Genomic DNA, 20,967 nt, shown 5'->3' on the forward strand with positions numbered 1-20,967 from the left:
GTCATATTGAAGTTTTATGAAGAGACTTACTTTACATTTGACAGCTGACTTTTACATTTTAGTGATTGGAGTTTGTCTATGTTAAAATTGTAAAAGTCAGTCATCAATTGTAAAAGTAAGTCTCTTCATAAAACTCCATTGGATAAAAAGTAGTTTATGTCACATTTCAGCCGATAGTCGGGCGACTAAATTTTTCTTGTATCCTTGGCTGAAAAACATGATTGCCCGACAGTAGTATCGGGCAATGAACGCGGAAAATTTGCATTTATCTTAAGACCACCGATAATTTTCAAAAATTAAATAATTCTAAGTCTATTCATCGTTTGCTAAACCGATTTTCACTGTTTGAAGACTTTTACAATAATTCAGTACTTAAGTATCAGTCACACTATCCAGCGATGGGGTATACGATGAGAAACCGATGCGTTTTTTGATGAAAATGGCGTGGCTGCCGGCCTGGCACCACTTGTGATCGGACGGTGACTGAGGCTTTTTTTGCGAATCGGTGGGGTCATCGGTAAAAAAATAATTCGTAGTTAAAATTCAGCGATGTCTCCGACGATGCCTCACATCGCTTCTCATCGGCAACCCATCATTAACACATCTTTCAAGATGTATGGCCAAGCATCGTCCAATATCCGTTGAATCTGAGGTCATCGGGGAGTTGAGTTGTGTTCAACAGATAACGGCCGATCATCGGTTGATGTTCTACCAAACATTGGCCCGTAGTCGACCGATGTACGAACAATGTTAAACAATGTATAAGCGATGTAATATACATCGGCCGATTATCCTGGAACAGCGTTTTATGTTTAGCAATGCATCGCTGGGCCTTTGTAAGCCCGGCTGGCAACCACGCCATTTTTATCATAAAAGCATTGGTTGCCCATCGTATACCCATCGCTGGATAATGTGACTGATACTTTTAGGACTACTAGGCCGATGTGGACCGATGTTGGGGCATCGCTCACACCACGGATTACCACCAATTAACACCGGTCTACGGCGACCGGCCGGGAAATGTGACTTAAACCCCAGTCACATATCCGAAAACGACCAACGATTCTTCGGGTGACAGTCGGCAGTTCATCGTCCGTTATCCTGTTCGATTTTTACCTCTATTTTGTCGGCCGACCAATTTTATGTCTATCGGTCCAATTTATAATTTTTCTGCGTCGGTGGCCGAATTCATTAATTGGAGTTATCCGTCGACCAAGCCTCGATCATCGTCCGACCATCGGCGGTCAGTTTATTAATGCCAAATTCACATTTACGGGCCGGTAGCCGTAAACCGGTGGTAATCCGTGGTGTTAATGATGGCCCAACATCGGTCAACGTCGGCCTAGTAGTCTTTAAAGTATCAGTCACATTATCCAGCGATGGGTTTACGACGGGCAACCAATGCGTTTTATGATAAAAATGGCGTGGTTGCCAGCATGACTTATGCCTAGGTTTCCCGGCCGGTAGCCGTAGACCGGTGGTAATCGGTGGTAATCCGTGGTGTTAAAGATGCTCCAACATCGGTACACATCGGTCTAGTAGTCCTCAAGTATCAGTCACATTATCAGCGCTGGGTATACGATGGGCAACCAATGAGTTTTATGATAAAAATGGCGTGGTTGCTGGCCGGACTTATAAAGGCCAAGCGATGCATTGCTAATCATAAAACGATGTTCCAGGATAATCGGCCGATGTGAATTACATCGCTCGTACATCGGTCGACTAGGGGCCAATGTTTGGTCGAACATCGACCGAAGATCGACCGTTATCTGTTGAACACTATTCAACCCCCTGATGACCTCAGATTCAACGGATATTGGACGATGCTCGGCCATACATCGGCCGGTCCTTGAAAGACGTGTTAATGATTGGTTGCCGATGAGGAGTGATGTGAGGCATCGTTGGAGACATCGCTGAATTTTAACTACGAATTATTTCCTACCGATGACCCCACCGATTCGCAAAATGGCCTTAGTCATCGTCCGATCACTAGTGGTGTCCAGCAGGCAACCACGCCATTTTCACCAAAAAAAGGTTTCTCATCGTATACCCCACCGCTGGATAATGTGACTGGAACTTTAGTCGGTCGTCCGTCGTTCGACGATAAAGGTGTCCAAAATTTCGGCCGACGGTTATAATCAAAATGTATATCAGAGCTCGATAATCGGGCGACGATTTGTCGACTTTTGAATATATTTTACCTATTAAGGATATATAACACAAACGAAATTTTGATGCATGGATTTATATATATTTTTTGAACGGACATAACATAAATACTTAATCCGTAAGATATAAAAAAAAAATCGAAAGTATTCTTTGCTGCTTAGATATGCGCCTTTTGTCGTTTTTTATGCAATTCCATACAAAATTTTGCACACATTTTCAACATTGAGTCACAATTTTATAAAAGTCTGCCACTTTACCTTGCAAACATTACTCACGTCATCTATCTGAATATAGATGTATTAAAAATATGTTTTTTTTTTTTTTTTTTTAGATTTTTGTGTTATTAATCCAAGCCATCAGTGTTCCTAGGAATTAATGTGACTGCACCGTGTCGCCCGAAACTCGTGTCTGCCGATCATGTTCTTTCAGCCGACGAGACCAGAAAAATTGAGTCGCCCGACCATCGGTTTAAATGTGACCTAGGCATAAGGCATAAACGATCTCTTCAATTGGAGAAATCGGCCGCCGACGCAACAACATTTATAACATTGGCCTATTAACACATAATTGGTCGGCCGACGAAAAAAGAGGTCAAATTCGGGGAATGGAACGGCAAATGAACAGTCGACTATCCTATTTTTGCCTCCTTTACTTCGATCATCGGCCGTTGATCGTTTTTGGAAATATGACTGGGGTTATTACTCCGCACTGATGACAATTGATCAGTGACTGAGGGTTCTTGAAGTATGCCTAATGCCTAGGTCACATTTAAGCCGATGGTCGGGCGACTAAATTTTTCTTGTCTTGTCGGTTGAAAGAACATGATTGGCCGATACATTATCGGACGACACTGAGCAGGGACACCGATGACTTGGATAAATAGCACAAAAAATCTTTTTCTTTAGAATTCAGCTATATTTTCTCATAGATCTATATTCAGGTAGGTGACGTGAGTAATGTTTGCAGGGCAAAGTGGCGGAATCTTATAAAATTGTGACTCAATGTTGAAAATGTGTGCAAAATTTTGTATGATATTGCATAAAAAACGACAAATGGTGTATATCTAAGCAGCAAAGAATACTTAAGATTTCCTTATATCTTAAGGATTAATTATTCATGTTATTTCCGTTCAAAAAAATGATATCAATCCATGCAACAAAATTTTGTTTGTGTTATTTATCCTTACTAGGTTAAATATTCACAAGTCGGCCAATCGTCGTCCGATCATCGAGCTCTGACCTACAGTTCGATTTTTAGCGTCGGCCGAAATTTTAAACACCCTTATTATCCAACGACGGACGACCGACTTAATCAACTGACCACCGATGGTCGGACGATGATCAAAGGTTGGTTGACGGATAACTTTCAATTGATGAAATCGGCCACCGACGCATAAAATTTTTTAACTTGGACCGATGGACACAAAATTGGTCGGCCGACAAAAAAAATAGTTCAAAATCGGGCAAGACAACGGCAGATGAACTGGCGACTGTCACCCGAAGAAGCCCATTTTTGCCTCAAAACCCGTCGGCCGTTGGTCGTTTTTGGAAATGTGACTGGGGTTTTATGCCTAGGTCACATTTAAGCCGATGGTCGGGCGACTAAATTTTTCTGGTCTTGTCGGCTGAAAGAACATGATCGGCCGATACAGTATCGGGCGACACAGAGCAGTCACATTAATTCCTAGAGACACCGATGACTTGGATAAATAACGCAAAAAATCTTTTACTTTGGAATTCAGCAATATTTTTTCATAGATCTATATTCAGATTTGTGACGTTAGTAATGTTTGCAAGGCAAAGTGGCAGAATCTTATAAAATTGTGACTCAATGTTGAAAATGTGTGCAAAATTTTGTATGGAATTGCATAAAAACGACAAATGGTGCATATCTAAGCAGCAAATAATACTTAAGATTTCTTTATATCTTACGGATTAATTGTTCATGTTATTTCCGTTCAAAAAAATGATATCAATCCATGCATCAAAATTTTGTTTCTATTATGTATCCTTATGCCTAGGTCACATTTGCCGGCCGGTTGCCGTAGACCGGTGGTAATCGGTGGTAATCTGTGGTGTTAACGATGCCCCGATATCGGTCCACACCGACCTAGTAGTCCTGAAAGTATCAGTCACATTATTCAGCGATGGGTATACAATGGGCAACCAATGCGTTTTATGATAAAAATGGCGTGGTTGCCGGCCGGACTTACAAAGGCCCACCGATTTATTGCTAATCATAAAACGATGTTCCAGGATAATCGGCCGATGTATATTACATTGCTCATATATTGGTGAACATCGTTCGTACATCGGTCAACAACGGGCCAATGTTTGTTCGAACATCGACCGATAATCGGCCGTTATTTATTGAACATCACTCAAAACCCCGATGACCTCAGATTCAACGGATATTGGACGATGCTCGGCCATACATCGGCCGATCCTTGAAAGATGTTTGAATGATGGGTTGCCGATGAGGAGCGATGTGAGGCATCGTTGGAGACATCGCTGAATTTTAACTACGAATTATTTCCAACCGATGACCCCACCGATTCGTAAGATGGCCTCAGTCACCGTCCGATCACTAGTGATGCTCGGCCGGCAACCACGCCATTTTCATTAAAAAACGCATCGGTTTCTCATCGTATACCCCATCGCTGGATAATGTGACTGATACTTTACTAGTTTAAATATTCACAAGTCGGCCATTCGTCGTCCGATCATCGAGCGCTGTGCTACAGTTTGATTTTAAGCGTCGGCCGAAATTTTAAACACCCTTATTGTCCAACGACGGACGACCGACTTAATAAACTGACCACCGATGGTCGGACGATGATCGGAGGTTGGTCGACGGATATTATCAATTGAAGGACTCGGCCACCGACGCATAAAAAATTATAACTTGGACCGATAGACACAAAATTGGTCGGCCGACAAAAAAAGAGGTCAAAATCGGGCAAGACAACGGTCGATGAACTTCCGACTGTCACCCGAAGAGTCCCATTTTTGCTTCAAAACCCGTCGGCCGTTGGTCGTTTTTGGAAATGTGACTGGGGTTTTAGTCACATTTCCCGGCACATGGCCGTAGACTGGTGGTAATCCGTGGTGTTAGCGATGCCCCAACATCGGTTCACATCAGCCTAGTAGTTCTTAAAGTATAAGTCAAATTATCCAGCGATGAAGTATACGATGTGCAACCAATGCGATTTTTTATAAAAAAAAAAAAAAAATGGCGTGATTTCCGGCCGGACTTACAAAGGCCCAGCGATGCATTGCTAATCATAAAACGAAGTTCAAGGGTAATCGGCCGATGTATATTACATCGCTCATACATTGGTGAACATCGCTCGTACTTCGGTCGACTATGGGCCGTTGTATGGTCAAACACCGACAAATGATCGACCGCTGTCTGTTGCCCTCCACTCAACCCCCAGTGACCTCAGATTCAACGGACACTTGACGATGCTCGGCCATACATCGGCCAATCCTTGAAAAATGTGCTAATGATGGGCTGCCGACTTATAACTACAACTTATTTTCTACCGATGACCCCTACCGATTCGACAAATGGTCTCAATCACCGTCCGATTACAATAGGTGTCCGGCATGCAACCACGCCATTTTTATCAAAAACGCATCAGTTTCTCATCGTATAGTCCATTGCTGGATATGTGACTGATACTTTACTTGACTGATACTTTACTTGAAAAGGACGTAATGGTAATAATGCTAATAACCAAACTTTTTGATATACGTGTGACTTTTTTTTACTTACGCAGCAATATACTTTCATCACCTGCATACGGGGTTTATATCTCTCAGTTTATTCGATACGCAAGAGCATGCTCTATGTATCAAAAATTTCTAAAACGAGAGAAATTATTGACAAACAGGTTGATGAAACAAGAATATAAACAATATAAAAGTTCTATGGTCAATACAATGACCTTGTCAGCAATAGTATACAAATGGAAATTTTAGCGCGACGCAAATTTAGCGATTTGTCCGTAAAATTTGTATTTTACTTTTAGTGAGAAGTAATTTTAGCGATTTCAAATGCTCATTAAAGGAGCTTTTACAAATAAACCGTAATTATTTTATTGCAAGGATTCAATTTAAGCAATTTCAACACCCTCGCTAAGAAGGCTAAAATTAAATCAAAAATTAAAGATATATATGCCGTATTAGTATTTCATTTTAAAAGAAATAAATATATGTGGTGTCTCATCAAGTTATATAAGTTATAATTTTCTGCAAATAAGACAATTACACTCCATCAGTTTTAAGTTATGAAATATTATTTGGTAAAAATTATTTTCTCTCCGAGTCGGATAATAAACCGCCTCTTATTGAAATATTCATGATCACGTGGTCTCGCATGTTCACAGCAAACAATGGTCCAGTCTCGTGAATGAACCGAAAAGCATGATGGTCTACTATGTTTTTACTACAAACACGTGAGTTAGGGATTGTCAATACGTGAGCACACCTCAGATCAGAGTTGGTTGCTTTTTGTACCGAGGATTAATCACGTGCATTTGTCTTTTCACTAGCAGTACAGCACGGGGAAACTCTAAACAAACGGACTTGTACAATGGAGTGGGGAAAACTTTAATTTTTATCATTGTTAATCATTTGTATGCAAATATGAGCATGGGAATAGTAGATAATAATGTACATAATGCATTAAGCGTGTAATTGCTTGGGAAAATGCATCAAGCCTTTCCGAGAGCGATTTAAAAAACTATCCTTTTCAGAAAACACATGTAGTATTTTATGTAGTAACCCTTAAATGCATTAAATGCAACTCATTGAGCTGATTGGTCGATTTGTCAGTCATATTGGTTCCTCAATGAACAGATGTCACAAAAAATATTTTCCTCGACCTGGTGATTCTCGCGATGCTTTTCCCGCGCACATGCGCAGATTCAGGATAAACGTCAGTCCTTTATAAATATGCATGGGAATATCTTGTTCTTTTCCCGATCAGTAATTTGTTAATACCAAATAATATTTCGTCGTATTTGCAAGAACGCTTCATTTTTGATAGCTTATCATACTTCAGAAATTTTTGTTCGGTTTCAGCTGTGCAAAAATACTGTTTAACACGGCATGTGATTATCACCCATGGTTTTGAAAAATATTATGAACTTAACGGATATAACAAATTACATTAATAACAAAGCAAAATTGTCCGTCCCTGGCGAAAACCATGTTTAGCTGCAGTAAAAAAACGAAAATAATAAACACGCTTATAACGAATTGACGCTTACAACGAAGTGATGTTCAATCCCTGTTTCATTAAATCATAATATAAACTTCATGGATATTACGAATTACGTGATTAAGAAAGGAAAATCGCCCGTTCTTGGTTATTCGTTATAAGTGTGTTTAACTACTGTAACTCACTTTTTATTCGCGAGATCTTTATTTTCGAGAATTACACGAGAAAATGCGTTTGCGAAAATTTACAAAGAGTCAATGACAATCTCGCGAAATTAAGGTGTCGCGAAAATTTAGTGATCTATGGTATACTTAATTTCTTCTACGTATAATGTTATAGCTCACATATTCTTCTAGAGAACTATTGGGCCAGGAAAGATGAAACTCATGTGGAAGCATCCTCAGGTAGTGTAATTTCAAGTATATTCAAATCTTGACCCCTGGACGTAAGGTAGGGCCACAATGGGGGATCAAAGTTTAACATAGGAATACATGGGAGAAAATCTTTAAAAACCTTCTTCTCAAGAACAGCAAAGCTATGATTAATCATAGTTATATGGAAGCATCTTCTGGTAGTGTAGATTCGAATTTATTCATATCAAGACCCCCGGGGGTAGCGTAGGGCCACAATGGGGGAATCAAAGTTCAACAAAGGAATACATTCTAAAAATCTTCTCAAGAACAGAAAAGCCATAGTCATATGAAAGCATCCACAGGTAGTATTAGATTCAAGTTTGTTCAAATCAAGATCCCTGGGATCCCTGGGAGTAGGATGGGGCCACAATGGGGGATCACATAGTTTTACATAGGAATGTATAGGGAAAACATTTAAAACCTTTTTCTCAAGAACAGAAAAGCCATGATTGGCCATATTTATATTGTAACATTCTTTGGTAGTGTATATTTTTTTTTCAAATTAAAATCCCGGGTGTAGGATGGGGCCATAATGGGGATCAAAGTTGAACATAGGAATACAAAGGAAAAATCTTTAAAAATCTTCTTCTCAAGAACAGCAAAGCCATAGTTTAAATGAAAGCATCCTCAGGTATTGTAGATTCAAGTTTGTTCAAATCAAGACCCCCGGGGATAGGATAGTGCCACAGTGGGGATCAAAGTTCAGCAAAGGAATACATGGGAATTTTTTTTTTAATCTTCTTTTCAGGAACAGCAAAGTCATAGTTATTTGAAACATCCTCAGTTAGTACAGATTCAAGTTTGTTCAAATCATGACTCCTGGAGCAAGTTAGGGGCCATAATGGGTGATCAAAGTTTTTAGAAGGATAACATAGAACATTCTTCACAAGAACAACAAAGCCAAGATTGATCAGCAATATAAAAGCATCAAAATAAGTATAGATTTAAGTTTGTTCTAATACAACACCCCACCCCACCCCCACCCACCCCCCTCCAAACACACTTTTATATTTAAACTTTTCAATATGGAACTGATTTTTGCTTTTACTTAGCTAGTTGTTTAGGTTAGCGATGTGGCCCCTGGGCCTCTTGTTGAAGATTTGGAGTCTCAATATATTTCTTACGATTTTTTAAATAATAAATATGCAAGAAATACTTCTCCCAGTAAATTACTACCAGGAACTTTATTTATTTTTTTTAATTTGCTTCAGTTAAAAATAATTAGTAAAAGTTAACGATAGTATGGCACTTTTTGTCAGGGAAATGCAAATGTATTGTGCTAATCTGTGTATGTGTTTTATATCCCATTCGAGATTTTCTTTTTTTTTTACTCTTGTAGGTCATAACCATAATTATACTGATTAAGGACGACGAAACTTAGACCTATACCGTAGATCACTAAATCTCTGCAACATTTCATTTTTTCGAAATATCAGTAGCTCTATTTGGTATTCATAAGCGAATGATTTATTTTTCTATATAGATTCGACTTCTGTTGTTTATATTACATTACAATACATATATACGCGAAAATAAAATTTTTGCAAGGCAAGGAATTCGCGTAATTACGCGAAAATAAATTTCTTACTGTTTAAAAGTGATTAACAGTACTTGGCACTCAGGACCATTTAGGTAAAGGTTTCCATACTGCCGACACTAAATGCAAAAATTAAACCTCGATTTTTAGGTTCTCCACCGAAATATCTTAACAATTCTAGTGCCGGGCAATTGTCGAAGGAACAGTCGCTTACTATACTGACATATTGCGGGGAATGATAGTTGCGGCGAATGATAGAAAGCAAGCCTCCCAATCATTGGTGTTTTAGTACTCTACAATTCTAATCATTATCAGGATTTGAGAAAATAAACATTCTTATTGAACTTTGGTTATTAAAGATTTAAAAAGAATTGTAAAATGCTATTTATTCTTTACAATTCAGAAAAAATACATGAAACATGCATTAGCATTTGCTGATTGCTTTACGTTAAAACATATATTCAAGCATATTTTTGCTTTTGTAGAGGCTTACCGGTATTATCATCTATGTTTGGAAAAGGAAGCGATGATTCATGGATATTGGGAAGTGCCTCCTGTTCCGGAAGTGAAACATCCATACTAGCTTGTTCATTTAGAACCGTTGAAGCCAGAAGCTGCTCTAATGGCGGACATGCAGGAGTCCTTTGTTTTTATTCAAGAAATGGTTGGTTTTTTGGAGCTTTTAGATTTAGAAGTTTCAGGATTCAAGAGTAGGCACCACTGCTACTGCTTTGTATTCTAATTTTGAAAAAATTCACAACTTGAAAAGGCTGTATAACTGCCTTGCAAACTACTGAGATTTTTTTTTATTTTGTAATCTTTCAAATTTGTTAAAAGCCAATAATTTAAATGAATCTAGTATAATCAGAAAGTTTATGCATAGTTTTTATATAAAAAAAAAATATATGAATACAACTGTCAGTATTCAAGCTCAAATGTTCATTTGAACGATACAAATCAGAAGCTGATGATGGCTTTAAACGAGACTGCTTATATTCTTCTTTCATGAACTTTTTTGTCAATAATTTCTCTCGTAATAGAAATGTTCGTACGTAGAGCCTCTCTTGCATATCGAATCCACTGTCAGCACCTTCTGAGACACGGGCCCTCGGTTTATAGGTCTCATCAGAAGGACCGTTCTCCACGTCCCACAGCGGGATTTGAACCTGCGACGTAAGGATCTAACTCCTTACTCCGCGACTCTAGAGCAGACCCTCTGCGAAACGCGGGTGACAATAACAACTTTAGAAAAATATCCAGCTTTTTTTAACACCGTGTGTCTATGGCTTCTGGGGAGAGTAGCCTACCAGAATCCTTGTCTAGTGAAGATGAGCAGCAACAAGCTTATTCTTACTCATGGATAATATTTTTAGTAAAATCTGCTGCATATGAATACAAAAAAGTCTGCTAATGATGGAGCGCAATTGCTACCTATGGAAAATCCAACAGATTGAGAAAGAGAATGAAATTTTAATTCATCATAATAATACGTTGTATTTGATGACAATATCCACTGGCAGAGATATTAGATCAATCGGTTTTTCAATACGATGTAAAAGCTGAATGGTGTATGAAAATTATTAAGCCCACCCCTATAGGGTTTGTGTAAAAATGGGGACAGCGCGTGAATTGCTCAGCTCATGCAAGCTCTGATTGCCGAGTTAATGAATAATGACTATTCTTTTTCATATGTAAAGTATTGTTTGTAATGCAATATATGTTTTAGTGGGTATTTAACCCCTCCCCCCAACTGCCAGTATTGAGAATTATTAATCTTTAAAATCCATTAAAATTGACATTGGAAAATCCAGCCTCCAAAAAATTGCATAGATAATTTCAATTAGAAATTCACGCATCTTTCTAAAATCAACCGCGCAGAATACTTTGTGTGTGTGCAATCAGAATGATTTAAAACAAAAAATAATTTTAAAAATGACCAATGACAGCATGAGTAAATTTACATGTCAAATTTTATTGACAGAAATCTGCTTCTATTTCCATGCTTTTTTTTACAGATATCCGAATTTGGTCTTTCTTAATTTCACATTCAATTTAAAAGAAATAATTTGTGACACCAATAGTACAAGTTCCTACATAAAGTAAATAAAATTTAATGAGCACTTGGATTTTCAGAGTCGGTTAGAATTGTAAATGGTACCTCAAACAAAGAAGGTCGAGTAGAAATTTTAATTGGTGGGCAGTGGCGAAGTATATGTGATGGAAGTTGGAACAAGTTTGACGCTAACGTTACTTGTAGAAGCATGGGATATTCAGGGTAAGTTCAACTATATTATTATATGATTGAATAATTTCAATCTCTCTGATTGGCTTAGATTCAACTATGTTGGAAAAATACTACGTTGTATCGACCTGCACGTGACGTTCCAGGTCAATACAAGGATTTATTTCCTCTACATTGATCTAAAAATAGATAAGGAAATTCCAAATGATACAAATTGTTTTGGAAAGCTATTTAAACGACTATGATTTTTTTTTCATGTGAACAAAACATAAGCGAATATATATTTTAGGGTGAGGGTGGTACGTGGGAATGCAGGGATCCCCCTCCAACACTTTTACTGAAACCATTTTTTTTTTTACTTTTTGGCAGTCGGTTTTCCCTGATAATACTCCTTCTTTTCAAAATGTATCCTATAAAAAACACAGACATTATATTTTTATTCACGGCAACTAAAATTGATTAAAAGAAAACATTTCAAATTGATACGACTGGTAAGGTTTATTCGCATTTTAATTCTGCTTCTCTCTTGTATTTGGCTAGGACTTAATAAAATCCAAACAAGTAATTAGCTGTATCATTTTACCAGTGAATCATATAATAAATCAATTATTGATGTTTTTCGGTCGATACAATGATTTAGCCAACTTCGAAGTACAATATTCACCTCGCCCTTTGGGCTCGGTGAATATTGTACTCCTCAGATGGCTAAATCATTGTATTGACCTAAAAAAAACAACAATATTGTATAATATTATCAATTCATTGTTTGTTACACACTATAAAATAAATTATTCATGCATTGTAGAGGATTTCCAGTTTTATCCTCTTTCTTTGGGGAGAGCAATAGTGAGGTATGGCTGAGTAATATTGATTGTAAGGGAGATGAGAATTCTTTGCTCAACTGCCGGCAGTTATCTTTAATATCTACGAGATGTAATTCTTATGGAAAAAATGCAGGAGTCGTTTGCTACAATTCATTAAATGGTAAGAAATAATATAGTTAGCTTAAATTCAGTTTGTTTATTTAAAATTTCATGGAGTTACTACTTTTTTCCTTTAGAGAGAGAGAGAGAGAGAGAGAGAGAGAGATAATGTGCTTAATAATAAACTGGCGAAATACTGTTTTTAGAATCAGTGAAAATACAAAACAGAACTTCGACAGAAGATGTAATTGTGACAAACCCACAAGTACTTGTACGTGGCAGTTGGATAGGATTGTGTAAAGACAAATGGGATGACAGAGAAGCAAAAATCATCTGCAGAAGTCTTGGTTACGTAGGGTAGGTTTCTTACTTTCTCTTTCCATGGGTCTTCCATTCTATTCCTCAGAGCAGAAATAGTACTCAAAACAAAAAGTGAAATTGCCTGTAGCACTAATAATCTTGTGTACAATGAAGAAATAATAATTATTCATGTACAGATTTTAGTATCATGGAATTTATTGCAAACAAACAGTATTCAAGAAATCCATTTACTGCATTTAAACAATACAAATCAGGAGCAAACATAAACGTCTAGAATATCAGCGGGTGAAATTGAAGAGTGAGTATCCTTGACAATCAATCACAACCCCCGTTGGCTTCTTGTGATGATGAAAAAAAAAATAACGTGAAAATTCTTCGACAATGAAAACAACAGTCGGCATTTGACTTGATGATCATTGTATCAATCACACAACTTACAAAATGATGAATTTAAACGAGCCTGTTTATATTCTTGTTTCATGAATTTGCTTGTCTTGTTTTCATGAATTGTTCGTTTGTAGGGCATTTCTTGCGTATCGAATTTACTGATATAAATCCAATATGCAGGTGATAAGGATATAATGATGTATAATAAGGGAAGTTAGCTAAATGTCTTGTTGAAGACCACAGCAAGTGCTTTCTTCTTCTCCTGTATAGTTAAGATTTCGAATAAATTCTGCTTTATATCAGTACAATAGTTGGTCTGATAATAATGGCAGGACTTTGGTACCCATGAGAATTCCAACAGATTCTTGGAATGTCTGATCTCCAACGACATAAATATATCAGTTTGGATATAAATTAACACACCTTAAGGTTCTCAGTGATTAATATTCACAGACTCAAACCTCAAAAGATTTTATTTTATGCATTTCCGTGGCTTTTTTAAGTCAAATGCAGACTATTTGCAATTTAGTGCTAAGTGCAGTTAGAGGAACTGGAATAAAGAAGATGATGTCAAATTTAGAGAAGCATACGAAAGACAACACTCTATAAATATTCGTTGGAAACAATTTGTCTAACTATCTTTTCAGTGTTCGTATATTATTTAATCCTTCTGTCTGTCTTTCCATTGCACTTTGTGTTTAGCTCAATTCAAAGCTCAGTTACAAAGATGCAATAAAAAATACTTTATCAAGCTTCCTATGCTGATTGATATTGATAAGGTTTTCAACTGCATCATCATTTTTTACCTTGACCTTTCTTGTGACCTTGACTTCACCTTTCTTAAATAATTGGGGTTAATCCAAGTTTTAAAGAAACAATCCAGGTTATTGTAATTAAATTCCATACGCTGATGCATACTGATATTAGCTTTTCAACTGCATCAACATTTTTTGACCTAGACCTTTCCTTTGACCTTGATCCTACTCTTCTTAATTTAGTGTTTAGCCCAGTTTTAAAGAAACCATTCAAGCGAGTGTAATCAATAAAATTTCGTATGTTGATACATGCTGATCTTATTAAGTTAACTGCATCAACAGTTTACCTTGACTTTTCCTTTAAGACTGACCTTACATAAATAAGTGTATAGCCGATTTTCAAAATATGTCATTTAAGGTAGTGTAATAAAACGTCATATGTTGATACATACGAGGGTTGTCCAAAGTTCGTGGACAATGACGTTTTTGAGAAAATAAATGGTTCTATACAAATTTATCGTATATCAAAATATTTCTTATGAAAAAACAAGTCAGAATGATTTAATTTCTATTGACGGAACATTATATTTTTGTAAAATTCGGGGTCTTTAAAGATCGCAGATTGTGTGCACGGACCAAGGTTAAAATGACATAAACTCTGATATAAAGTGTTCTGATTAAAATGATTATTTTCTATATAAAACAAGTCAAAAATTGATAAAAAAAATTTTATGTAACACAAATAGAGACGCTATAGTCATTTTATGTTATCTTAATTATCGCTTACTAAGTAGACAGACAAATGCTAAACAAAACTAACAAAAAAGTGTCCAAACTCAACAAAAAAGCGACGTCGGCCGTCCGCACGGGTCGACGTCCGATCAAAAAATAAGTTTTAATACGGTAGAAACGACGTAAGAGACAAAATATTTGTTTAAACAACTCTAAATTATTGAAATATATTTAGTGTTTAAATTTGAGATTGGTATATACGATTTTTGAACGAAGTGTACAAATTCAAAGACACTACAAGAAATTAAAAACACATGTTATTTACTCGGAGAAGCAGAGCAAACACGGACTTCAAAAACATCAGAGGTGGGATCAGGTGCCATGGAAGAGCGAGCATCCCCTGCTGACCGGACACATTACACACTGATACGTATTAGTGAGAGCTATTCAACAATACCCACCATGTACTTTTTCTATGACCATGACCTCTTTTCTCCTTAAATTTGGATTTTGATTAGTTTTCAAGAAACTATTTAAGATGTTTCTATGTAAGAAGGCATTTATATATAAATTGGTAAGAATTTATCATCTATGTACAATTTATTAGATTTCAATATCAATTTTAAGGAAACTGTTCAAGATATTCTCATCTGACATCATACAGTTAAACAAATGTTCATGTTGCATTAGTTATGTACACTCGGCGTGGTATTCATGTCCTATGGACATATTTCTAGTGTTTTTTCAAATAAGTAATTTTAATTAAATGATTCATATAACTCATCCAACGTTATTAAGATTGACCTGAGTTTTCTTCAAAGTTCTTTTATGTTGATTTTATTTTGTAGTTATGGTGGCTTGTTATACAGTATGCAAGACAGAAATTCATACAACGAACTCTATGTTAAAGATTTTCGCTGCATTGGAACTGAACAGTCGCTAGCTGAATGTTCATTTGGAATCATAGGTTCGGACGTTTGTAGTATTAATGGTGAAGTGGGAGTGCGGTGCCATAACGATGTTAGAAGTAAGAATTATTCATTTGGTCTTATTCAGTTTTTTAATTTGCATATTTAATGTTTTGGAGAAATTATGTATTTTTGTATGATAAATGTTGTAATTTTATGTCTATTATGTACTAAACCGAAATTATTAATGACTAGTCAAAGAAATCTCTTTTGGGAAATTTATTTTCAACAATATAATTTATTTTCAAAGATTTACTAATAAGATTAGAGCTAAAACAATTTCATAGGTAGTCTTATCAAAAGAGATTAAAAGATTGAAAAAGAAATGGACTGAATTATGAAAATTGAAACCTAGAAAAAGATTAAATGAGAATTATGTTAACAATATTTCTCGAAAAAGTAGGCATTGAAATAAATTAAGAAGCTTAATCTTGTGATTATTAAGATTAGGACTAAGACAAAATTAATTAATGAAGTACGAAAACCAAAATGTTATATTTGAATTGTTTGCTAATGTGTTTTGATTTGGAAAAAAGCCTCAAAATAAAGCATTAAAAAAATGTTATATCTGAAATCTGTTTGTTTTTGTTTGTATATATGTGTTTCCTTTTTTCAATTCCAGTTCATATTTAAGTATGCAATATGTTACATTAAATTATACTTAAGTATGTTTTCTTAGACTATACTAGACTTGTTAATGGATCATCAAACAAAGAAGGGCGTGTAGAGGTATTTGTAAATGGGAAATGGGGCACTGTTTGTGACGATTTATGGGGAAATGAAGATGCAACTGTGGTGTGCAGAAGCCTTGGATATTTAGGGTACGTAATATATTTTTAAAAAATATAAATAGCTTTATTATATGATTGAATAATTTCATCTCTCTGATTGGCTGAGATCCAACTATGTTAGAAAAATACTACGTTGTATTGACCTGCACGTGATGTTCCAGGTCAATACAAGGATTTATTTCCTCTACATTGATCTAAAAATAGATAGGGAAATTCCAAATTGATACAAATTGTTTTGGAAAGCTATTTAAACGACTATGATTTTTTTTCATGTTAACAAAACATAAGCGAATATATATTTTAGGGTGAGGGTGGTAAGAGGGGATGCAGGGATCCCCCTTCAACACTTTTACTGAAACCTTTTTTTTTTTTTTACTTTTTGGCAATCGGTTTTCCCTGATAATACTCCTTCTTTTCAAATTTGTATCCTATAAAAAAACACTGATATTATATATTTTTTTCATGGCAACTAAAATTGATTAAAAACAAACATTTCAAATTGATACGACTGGTAAGGTTTATTCGCATTTTAATTCTGCTTCTCTCTTGTATTTGGCTAGGACTTAAATAAAATTCAAACAAGTAATTAGCTGTATCATTTTATCAGTGAATCATATAATAAATCAATTATTGGTGTTTTTCGGTCAATACAGTGATTTAGCCAACTTCGAAGTACAATATTCACTTTGCCCTTCGGGCTCGGTGAATATTGTACTCCTCAGATGGCTAAATCATTGTATTGACCTCAAAAAACAGCAATAATTGTATATTATTATATGATTGAATAATTTCATCTCTCTGATTGGCTGAGATCCAACTATGTTAGAAAAATACTACGTTGTATTGACCTGCACGTGATGTTCCACGTCAATACAAGGATTTATTTCCTCTACATTGATCTAAAAATAGATAGGGAAATTCCAAATTGATACAAATTGTTTTGGAAAGCTATTTAAACGACTATGATTTTTTTTCATGTTAACAAAACATAAGCGAATATATATTTTAGGGTGAGGGTGGTAAGAGGGGATGCAGGGATCCCCCTCCAACACTTTTACTGAAACCATTTTTTGTTACTTTTTGGCAATCGGTTTTCCCTGATAATACTCCTTCTTTTCAAAATGTATCCTATAAAAAAACACTGATATTATATATTTTTTCATGGCAACTAAAATTGATTAAAAACAAACATTTCAAATTGATACGACTGGTAAGGTTTATTCGCATTTTAATTCTGCTTCTCTCTTGTATTTGGCTAGGACTTAATAAAATTCAAACAAGTAATTAGCTGTATCATTTTATCCGTGAATCATATAATAAATCAATTATTGGTGTTTTTAGGTCAATGCAATGATTTAGCCAATCTTCGAAGTACAATATTCACTTCGCCCTTCGGGCTCGGTGAATATTGTACTCCTCAGATGGCTAAATCATTGTATTGACCTCAAAAAACAGCAATAATTGTATATTATTATATGATTGAATAATTTCATCTCTCTGATTGGCTGAGATCCAACTATGTTAGAAAAATACTACGTTGTATTGACCTGCACGTGATGTTCCAGGTCAATACAAGGATTTATTTCCTCTACATTGATCTAAAAATAGATAGGGAAATTCCAAATTGATACAAATTGTTTTGGAAAGCTATTTAAACGACTATGATTTTTTTTTCATGTTAACAAAACATAAGCGAATATATATTTTAGGGTGAGGATGGTAAGAGTGGGTGCAGGGATCCCCCTCCAACACTTTTACTGAAACCATTTTTTTTTTACTTTTTGGCAATCGGTTTTCCCTGATAATACTCCTTCTTTTCAAAATGTATCCTATAAAAAAACACTGATATTATATTTTTTTTTCATGGCAACTAAAATTGATTAAAAACAAACATTTCAAATTGATACGACTGGTAAGGTTTATTCGCATTTTAATTCTGCTTCTCTCTTGTATTTGGCTAGGACTTAATAAAATTCAAACAAGTAATTAGCTGTATCATTTTATCCGTGAATCATATAATAAATCAATTATTGGTGTTTTTCGGTCAATGCAATGATTTAGCCAACTTCGAAGTACAATATTCACTTCGCCCTTCGGGCTCGGTGAATATTGTACTCCTCAGATGGCTAAATCATTGTATTGACCTCAAAAAACAGCAATAATTGTATATTAATATTCAAAACAGGACACAAGTTTTATCACTGAAAAGAATGAATATTTTTTTATTTACCAGAATCGCAACTGCTCACCATTCAGCGTATTTTGGAGAAGGTCAGGGGTCAACTTGGTTGGATGATGTTAAGTGCAAAGGTACAGAAGCTTCCATCTTTGATTGTGAGCACATTGGCTATGGAGTAGAAAACTGTAATCACCGTGAAGATGCTGGTGTTACATGTACGTAGGTCCTTGATAGTTAAATGGATGTCTTCCAATAGACAATGAACATGTATCTCGTATTTTTGTTTGGATGTGAATTTTATTCAATGAGTTATGGATTTTCAAACTTAAAATATAATTTGTATCACGTTTTATATTTGATAATATATATAAAGATTTAACCGCAATTTTTAATATTTTCCTCTGCTTTAGAGAGGCATGTTCACACGTTTTTATGCTCCCGGATCCATAGATCCGGGGCGTATATTTTTCTTTTGTCCTGTTTGTTTGTCAGTTTGTCCGTCTGTTGTCAACTTTAACCTTCGCCATAACTGTTGAACTACGAGAGATAGAAACTTCATATTTAGTATGCGTACTCAACTAATTAAACTCTTTCAAATAACACCAAGGTCAATGATCTTGTGACCTTGACTGTGACGTATATGCTAAAATAGCTTTTTTAGAACTTTTACCATCGTTTTTGAACCATTGGAGATAGAGGCTTCATATTGTGTATGCATACTCCACTAATTACTTGTTTTTTTAAATGACACCAAGGGCAATGACCTTGTGACCTTGATTGTTACCTCTATGCTAAAAATAGCTTTTTAGAACTTTGTTGCCGCCGGGCGTGTAGTGTTTTACAAATGCATCTTGTTTATTCTTATGTTTAATGTTTTCATTTTTACTTGTAAAATTGCTTCTGTTAAAGTACATAAACTCACATGAGAAAATTTTGGATCTCCCATGATATGGTTTGTGGTTGGATATGCTTTTGAATCAACGAGTTGTGTATTCTTTTTATCCATGAACCTTAACGAGGGGATAAAACACAGAAAATAATCACATCCATAAATCATTGGAGATTCTTATTATCTCATGTTTTATAAATCACTTTCAATGTTTTACACTGTTTTTGTAGCAATTCACTATTTTACTTCATCACTCTGACGTCATAGCTGTGGAATATTATATATATATATCACATGGCTTCGAAGCTAACATACCAGAATATTTTTCCCAGGGTGACAGGAAAGCCCTGGAATGTTATGTCACCAGATACTGAAGATTAAGTTGAAAAAAATAATCCAAAATGCCATCTTGACGTTAACGAGGTTCGCTCCACAGCTTTTGAGCAGATTTTTGCCTTGGCCTCTATTTTAAGAGTTCTGCCTAATATAAAAATTCTTTTTATATAATTTGGATTCTATAATGTTGATTAAACTATATTCAATTAGAAGTTTATTGTTAAATTCCAAAACATTTAGTGAGGATCTATATTTTATGAAGGAAAGTTTTTTTTTTTTTAAGAAAACAAGCAATTCTTCATCTTTTGACGTTTTCAGCATTGTTAAATTTGGATTCTTTTTTTTCACATGCAGGCTGCACACAGAGTAATTTTGTGCAGTCTAAAATATAAAAGTTAATATCACAGATCCCCACTTTTTATTTCATTTCTGATTGATTTTATGTTGTTTAACGTCCCTCTCGAGAATTTTTCACTCATATGGAGACGCCACCACTTGCTGGTTGAGGGCTACAAATTTTGTCCTATGCTCGGCACTAAGGGCCTTTGAGCAGTGAAGGATCTTTTTAATGCCAGCACCTACTGCGACACGGGACCTCGGTTTATACAGTCTCATCCGAAGGACTGGTCTCCACGTCCCACAGTGGGATTCGAACCTGCGACGTAAGGATTGACTCCTTACTTTGCGACTCTAGAGCAGACGCTCTAACCACTGCGGGCGACCTATTTCATTTCTGAATATAAAAGATAATTTTAACCACTCGGCTTAAAATCAGAAGAATGACATTACTTTCAAATGATTATATTTTTTTTATAAATTTTTAAATCCAGAAAATTTACATTTTTTTAGTGTAGAAAGGTCAAATAATTGACTATGCGAATTAATTTAAAGCTAGGACAATTCCCAGATGAGCTTGGAATTTCAGTAAGGTGTGGTATTCTCTCGTCTGAAATTAACACAGCTTTCAGTCAGCCAACCACTTTAAGAATCACACTCTTTTGTTTACGTTTGCTTAGCAACCGGCGTCATAAAATCTCGAACCCGATCTAAAATGCGTAACGTAAAAACACTTGAACATGATCGCAAGAGTGACATTACT

General features: G+C 35.6%; 1 protein-coding gene across 1 annotated transcript in view; it reads left to right on the forward strand.

Moving 5' to 3' along the window:
- Positions 1–20,967, forward strand: part of LOC134233829 (deleted in malignant brain tumors 1 protein-like) — a 69,124-nt gene that overhangs the window by 47,288 nt on the left and 869 nt on the right. Inside the window, exons 16-21 of the mRNA XM_062715879.1 lie at positions 9,831–10,009; positions 11,479–11,620; positions 12,393–12,571; positions 12,717–12,867; positions 15,554–15,732; positions 16,353–16,494. Coding sequence (XP_062571863.1) covers positions 9,831–10,009; positions 11,479–11,620; positions 12,393–12,571; positions 12,717–12,867; positions 15,554–15,732; positions 16,353–16,494 — 972 coding nt within the window. The remainder of the gene's footprint in view (positions 1–9,830; positions 10,010–11,478; positions 11,621–12,392; positions 12,572–12,716; positions 12,868–15,553; positions 15,733–16,352; positions 16,495–20,967) is intronic.

Source organism: Saccostrea cucullata, unplaced genomic scaffold (genome assembly GCF_032062105.1).
Source record: "Saccostrea cucullata isolate Sc308-1 unplaced genomic scaffold, CSIRO_AGI_Scuc_v1 ctg224, whole genome shotgun sequence".
Taxonomy (NCBI): Eukaryota; Metazoa; Mollusca; class Bivalvia; order Ostreida; family Ostreidae; genus Saccostrea; species Saccostrea cuccullata.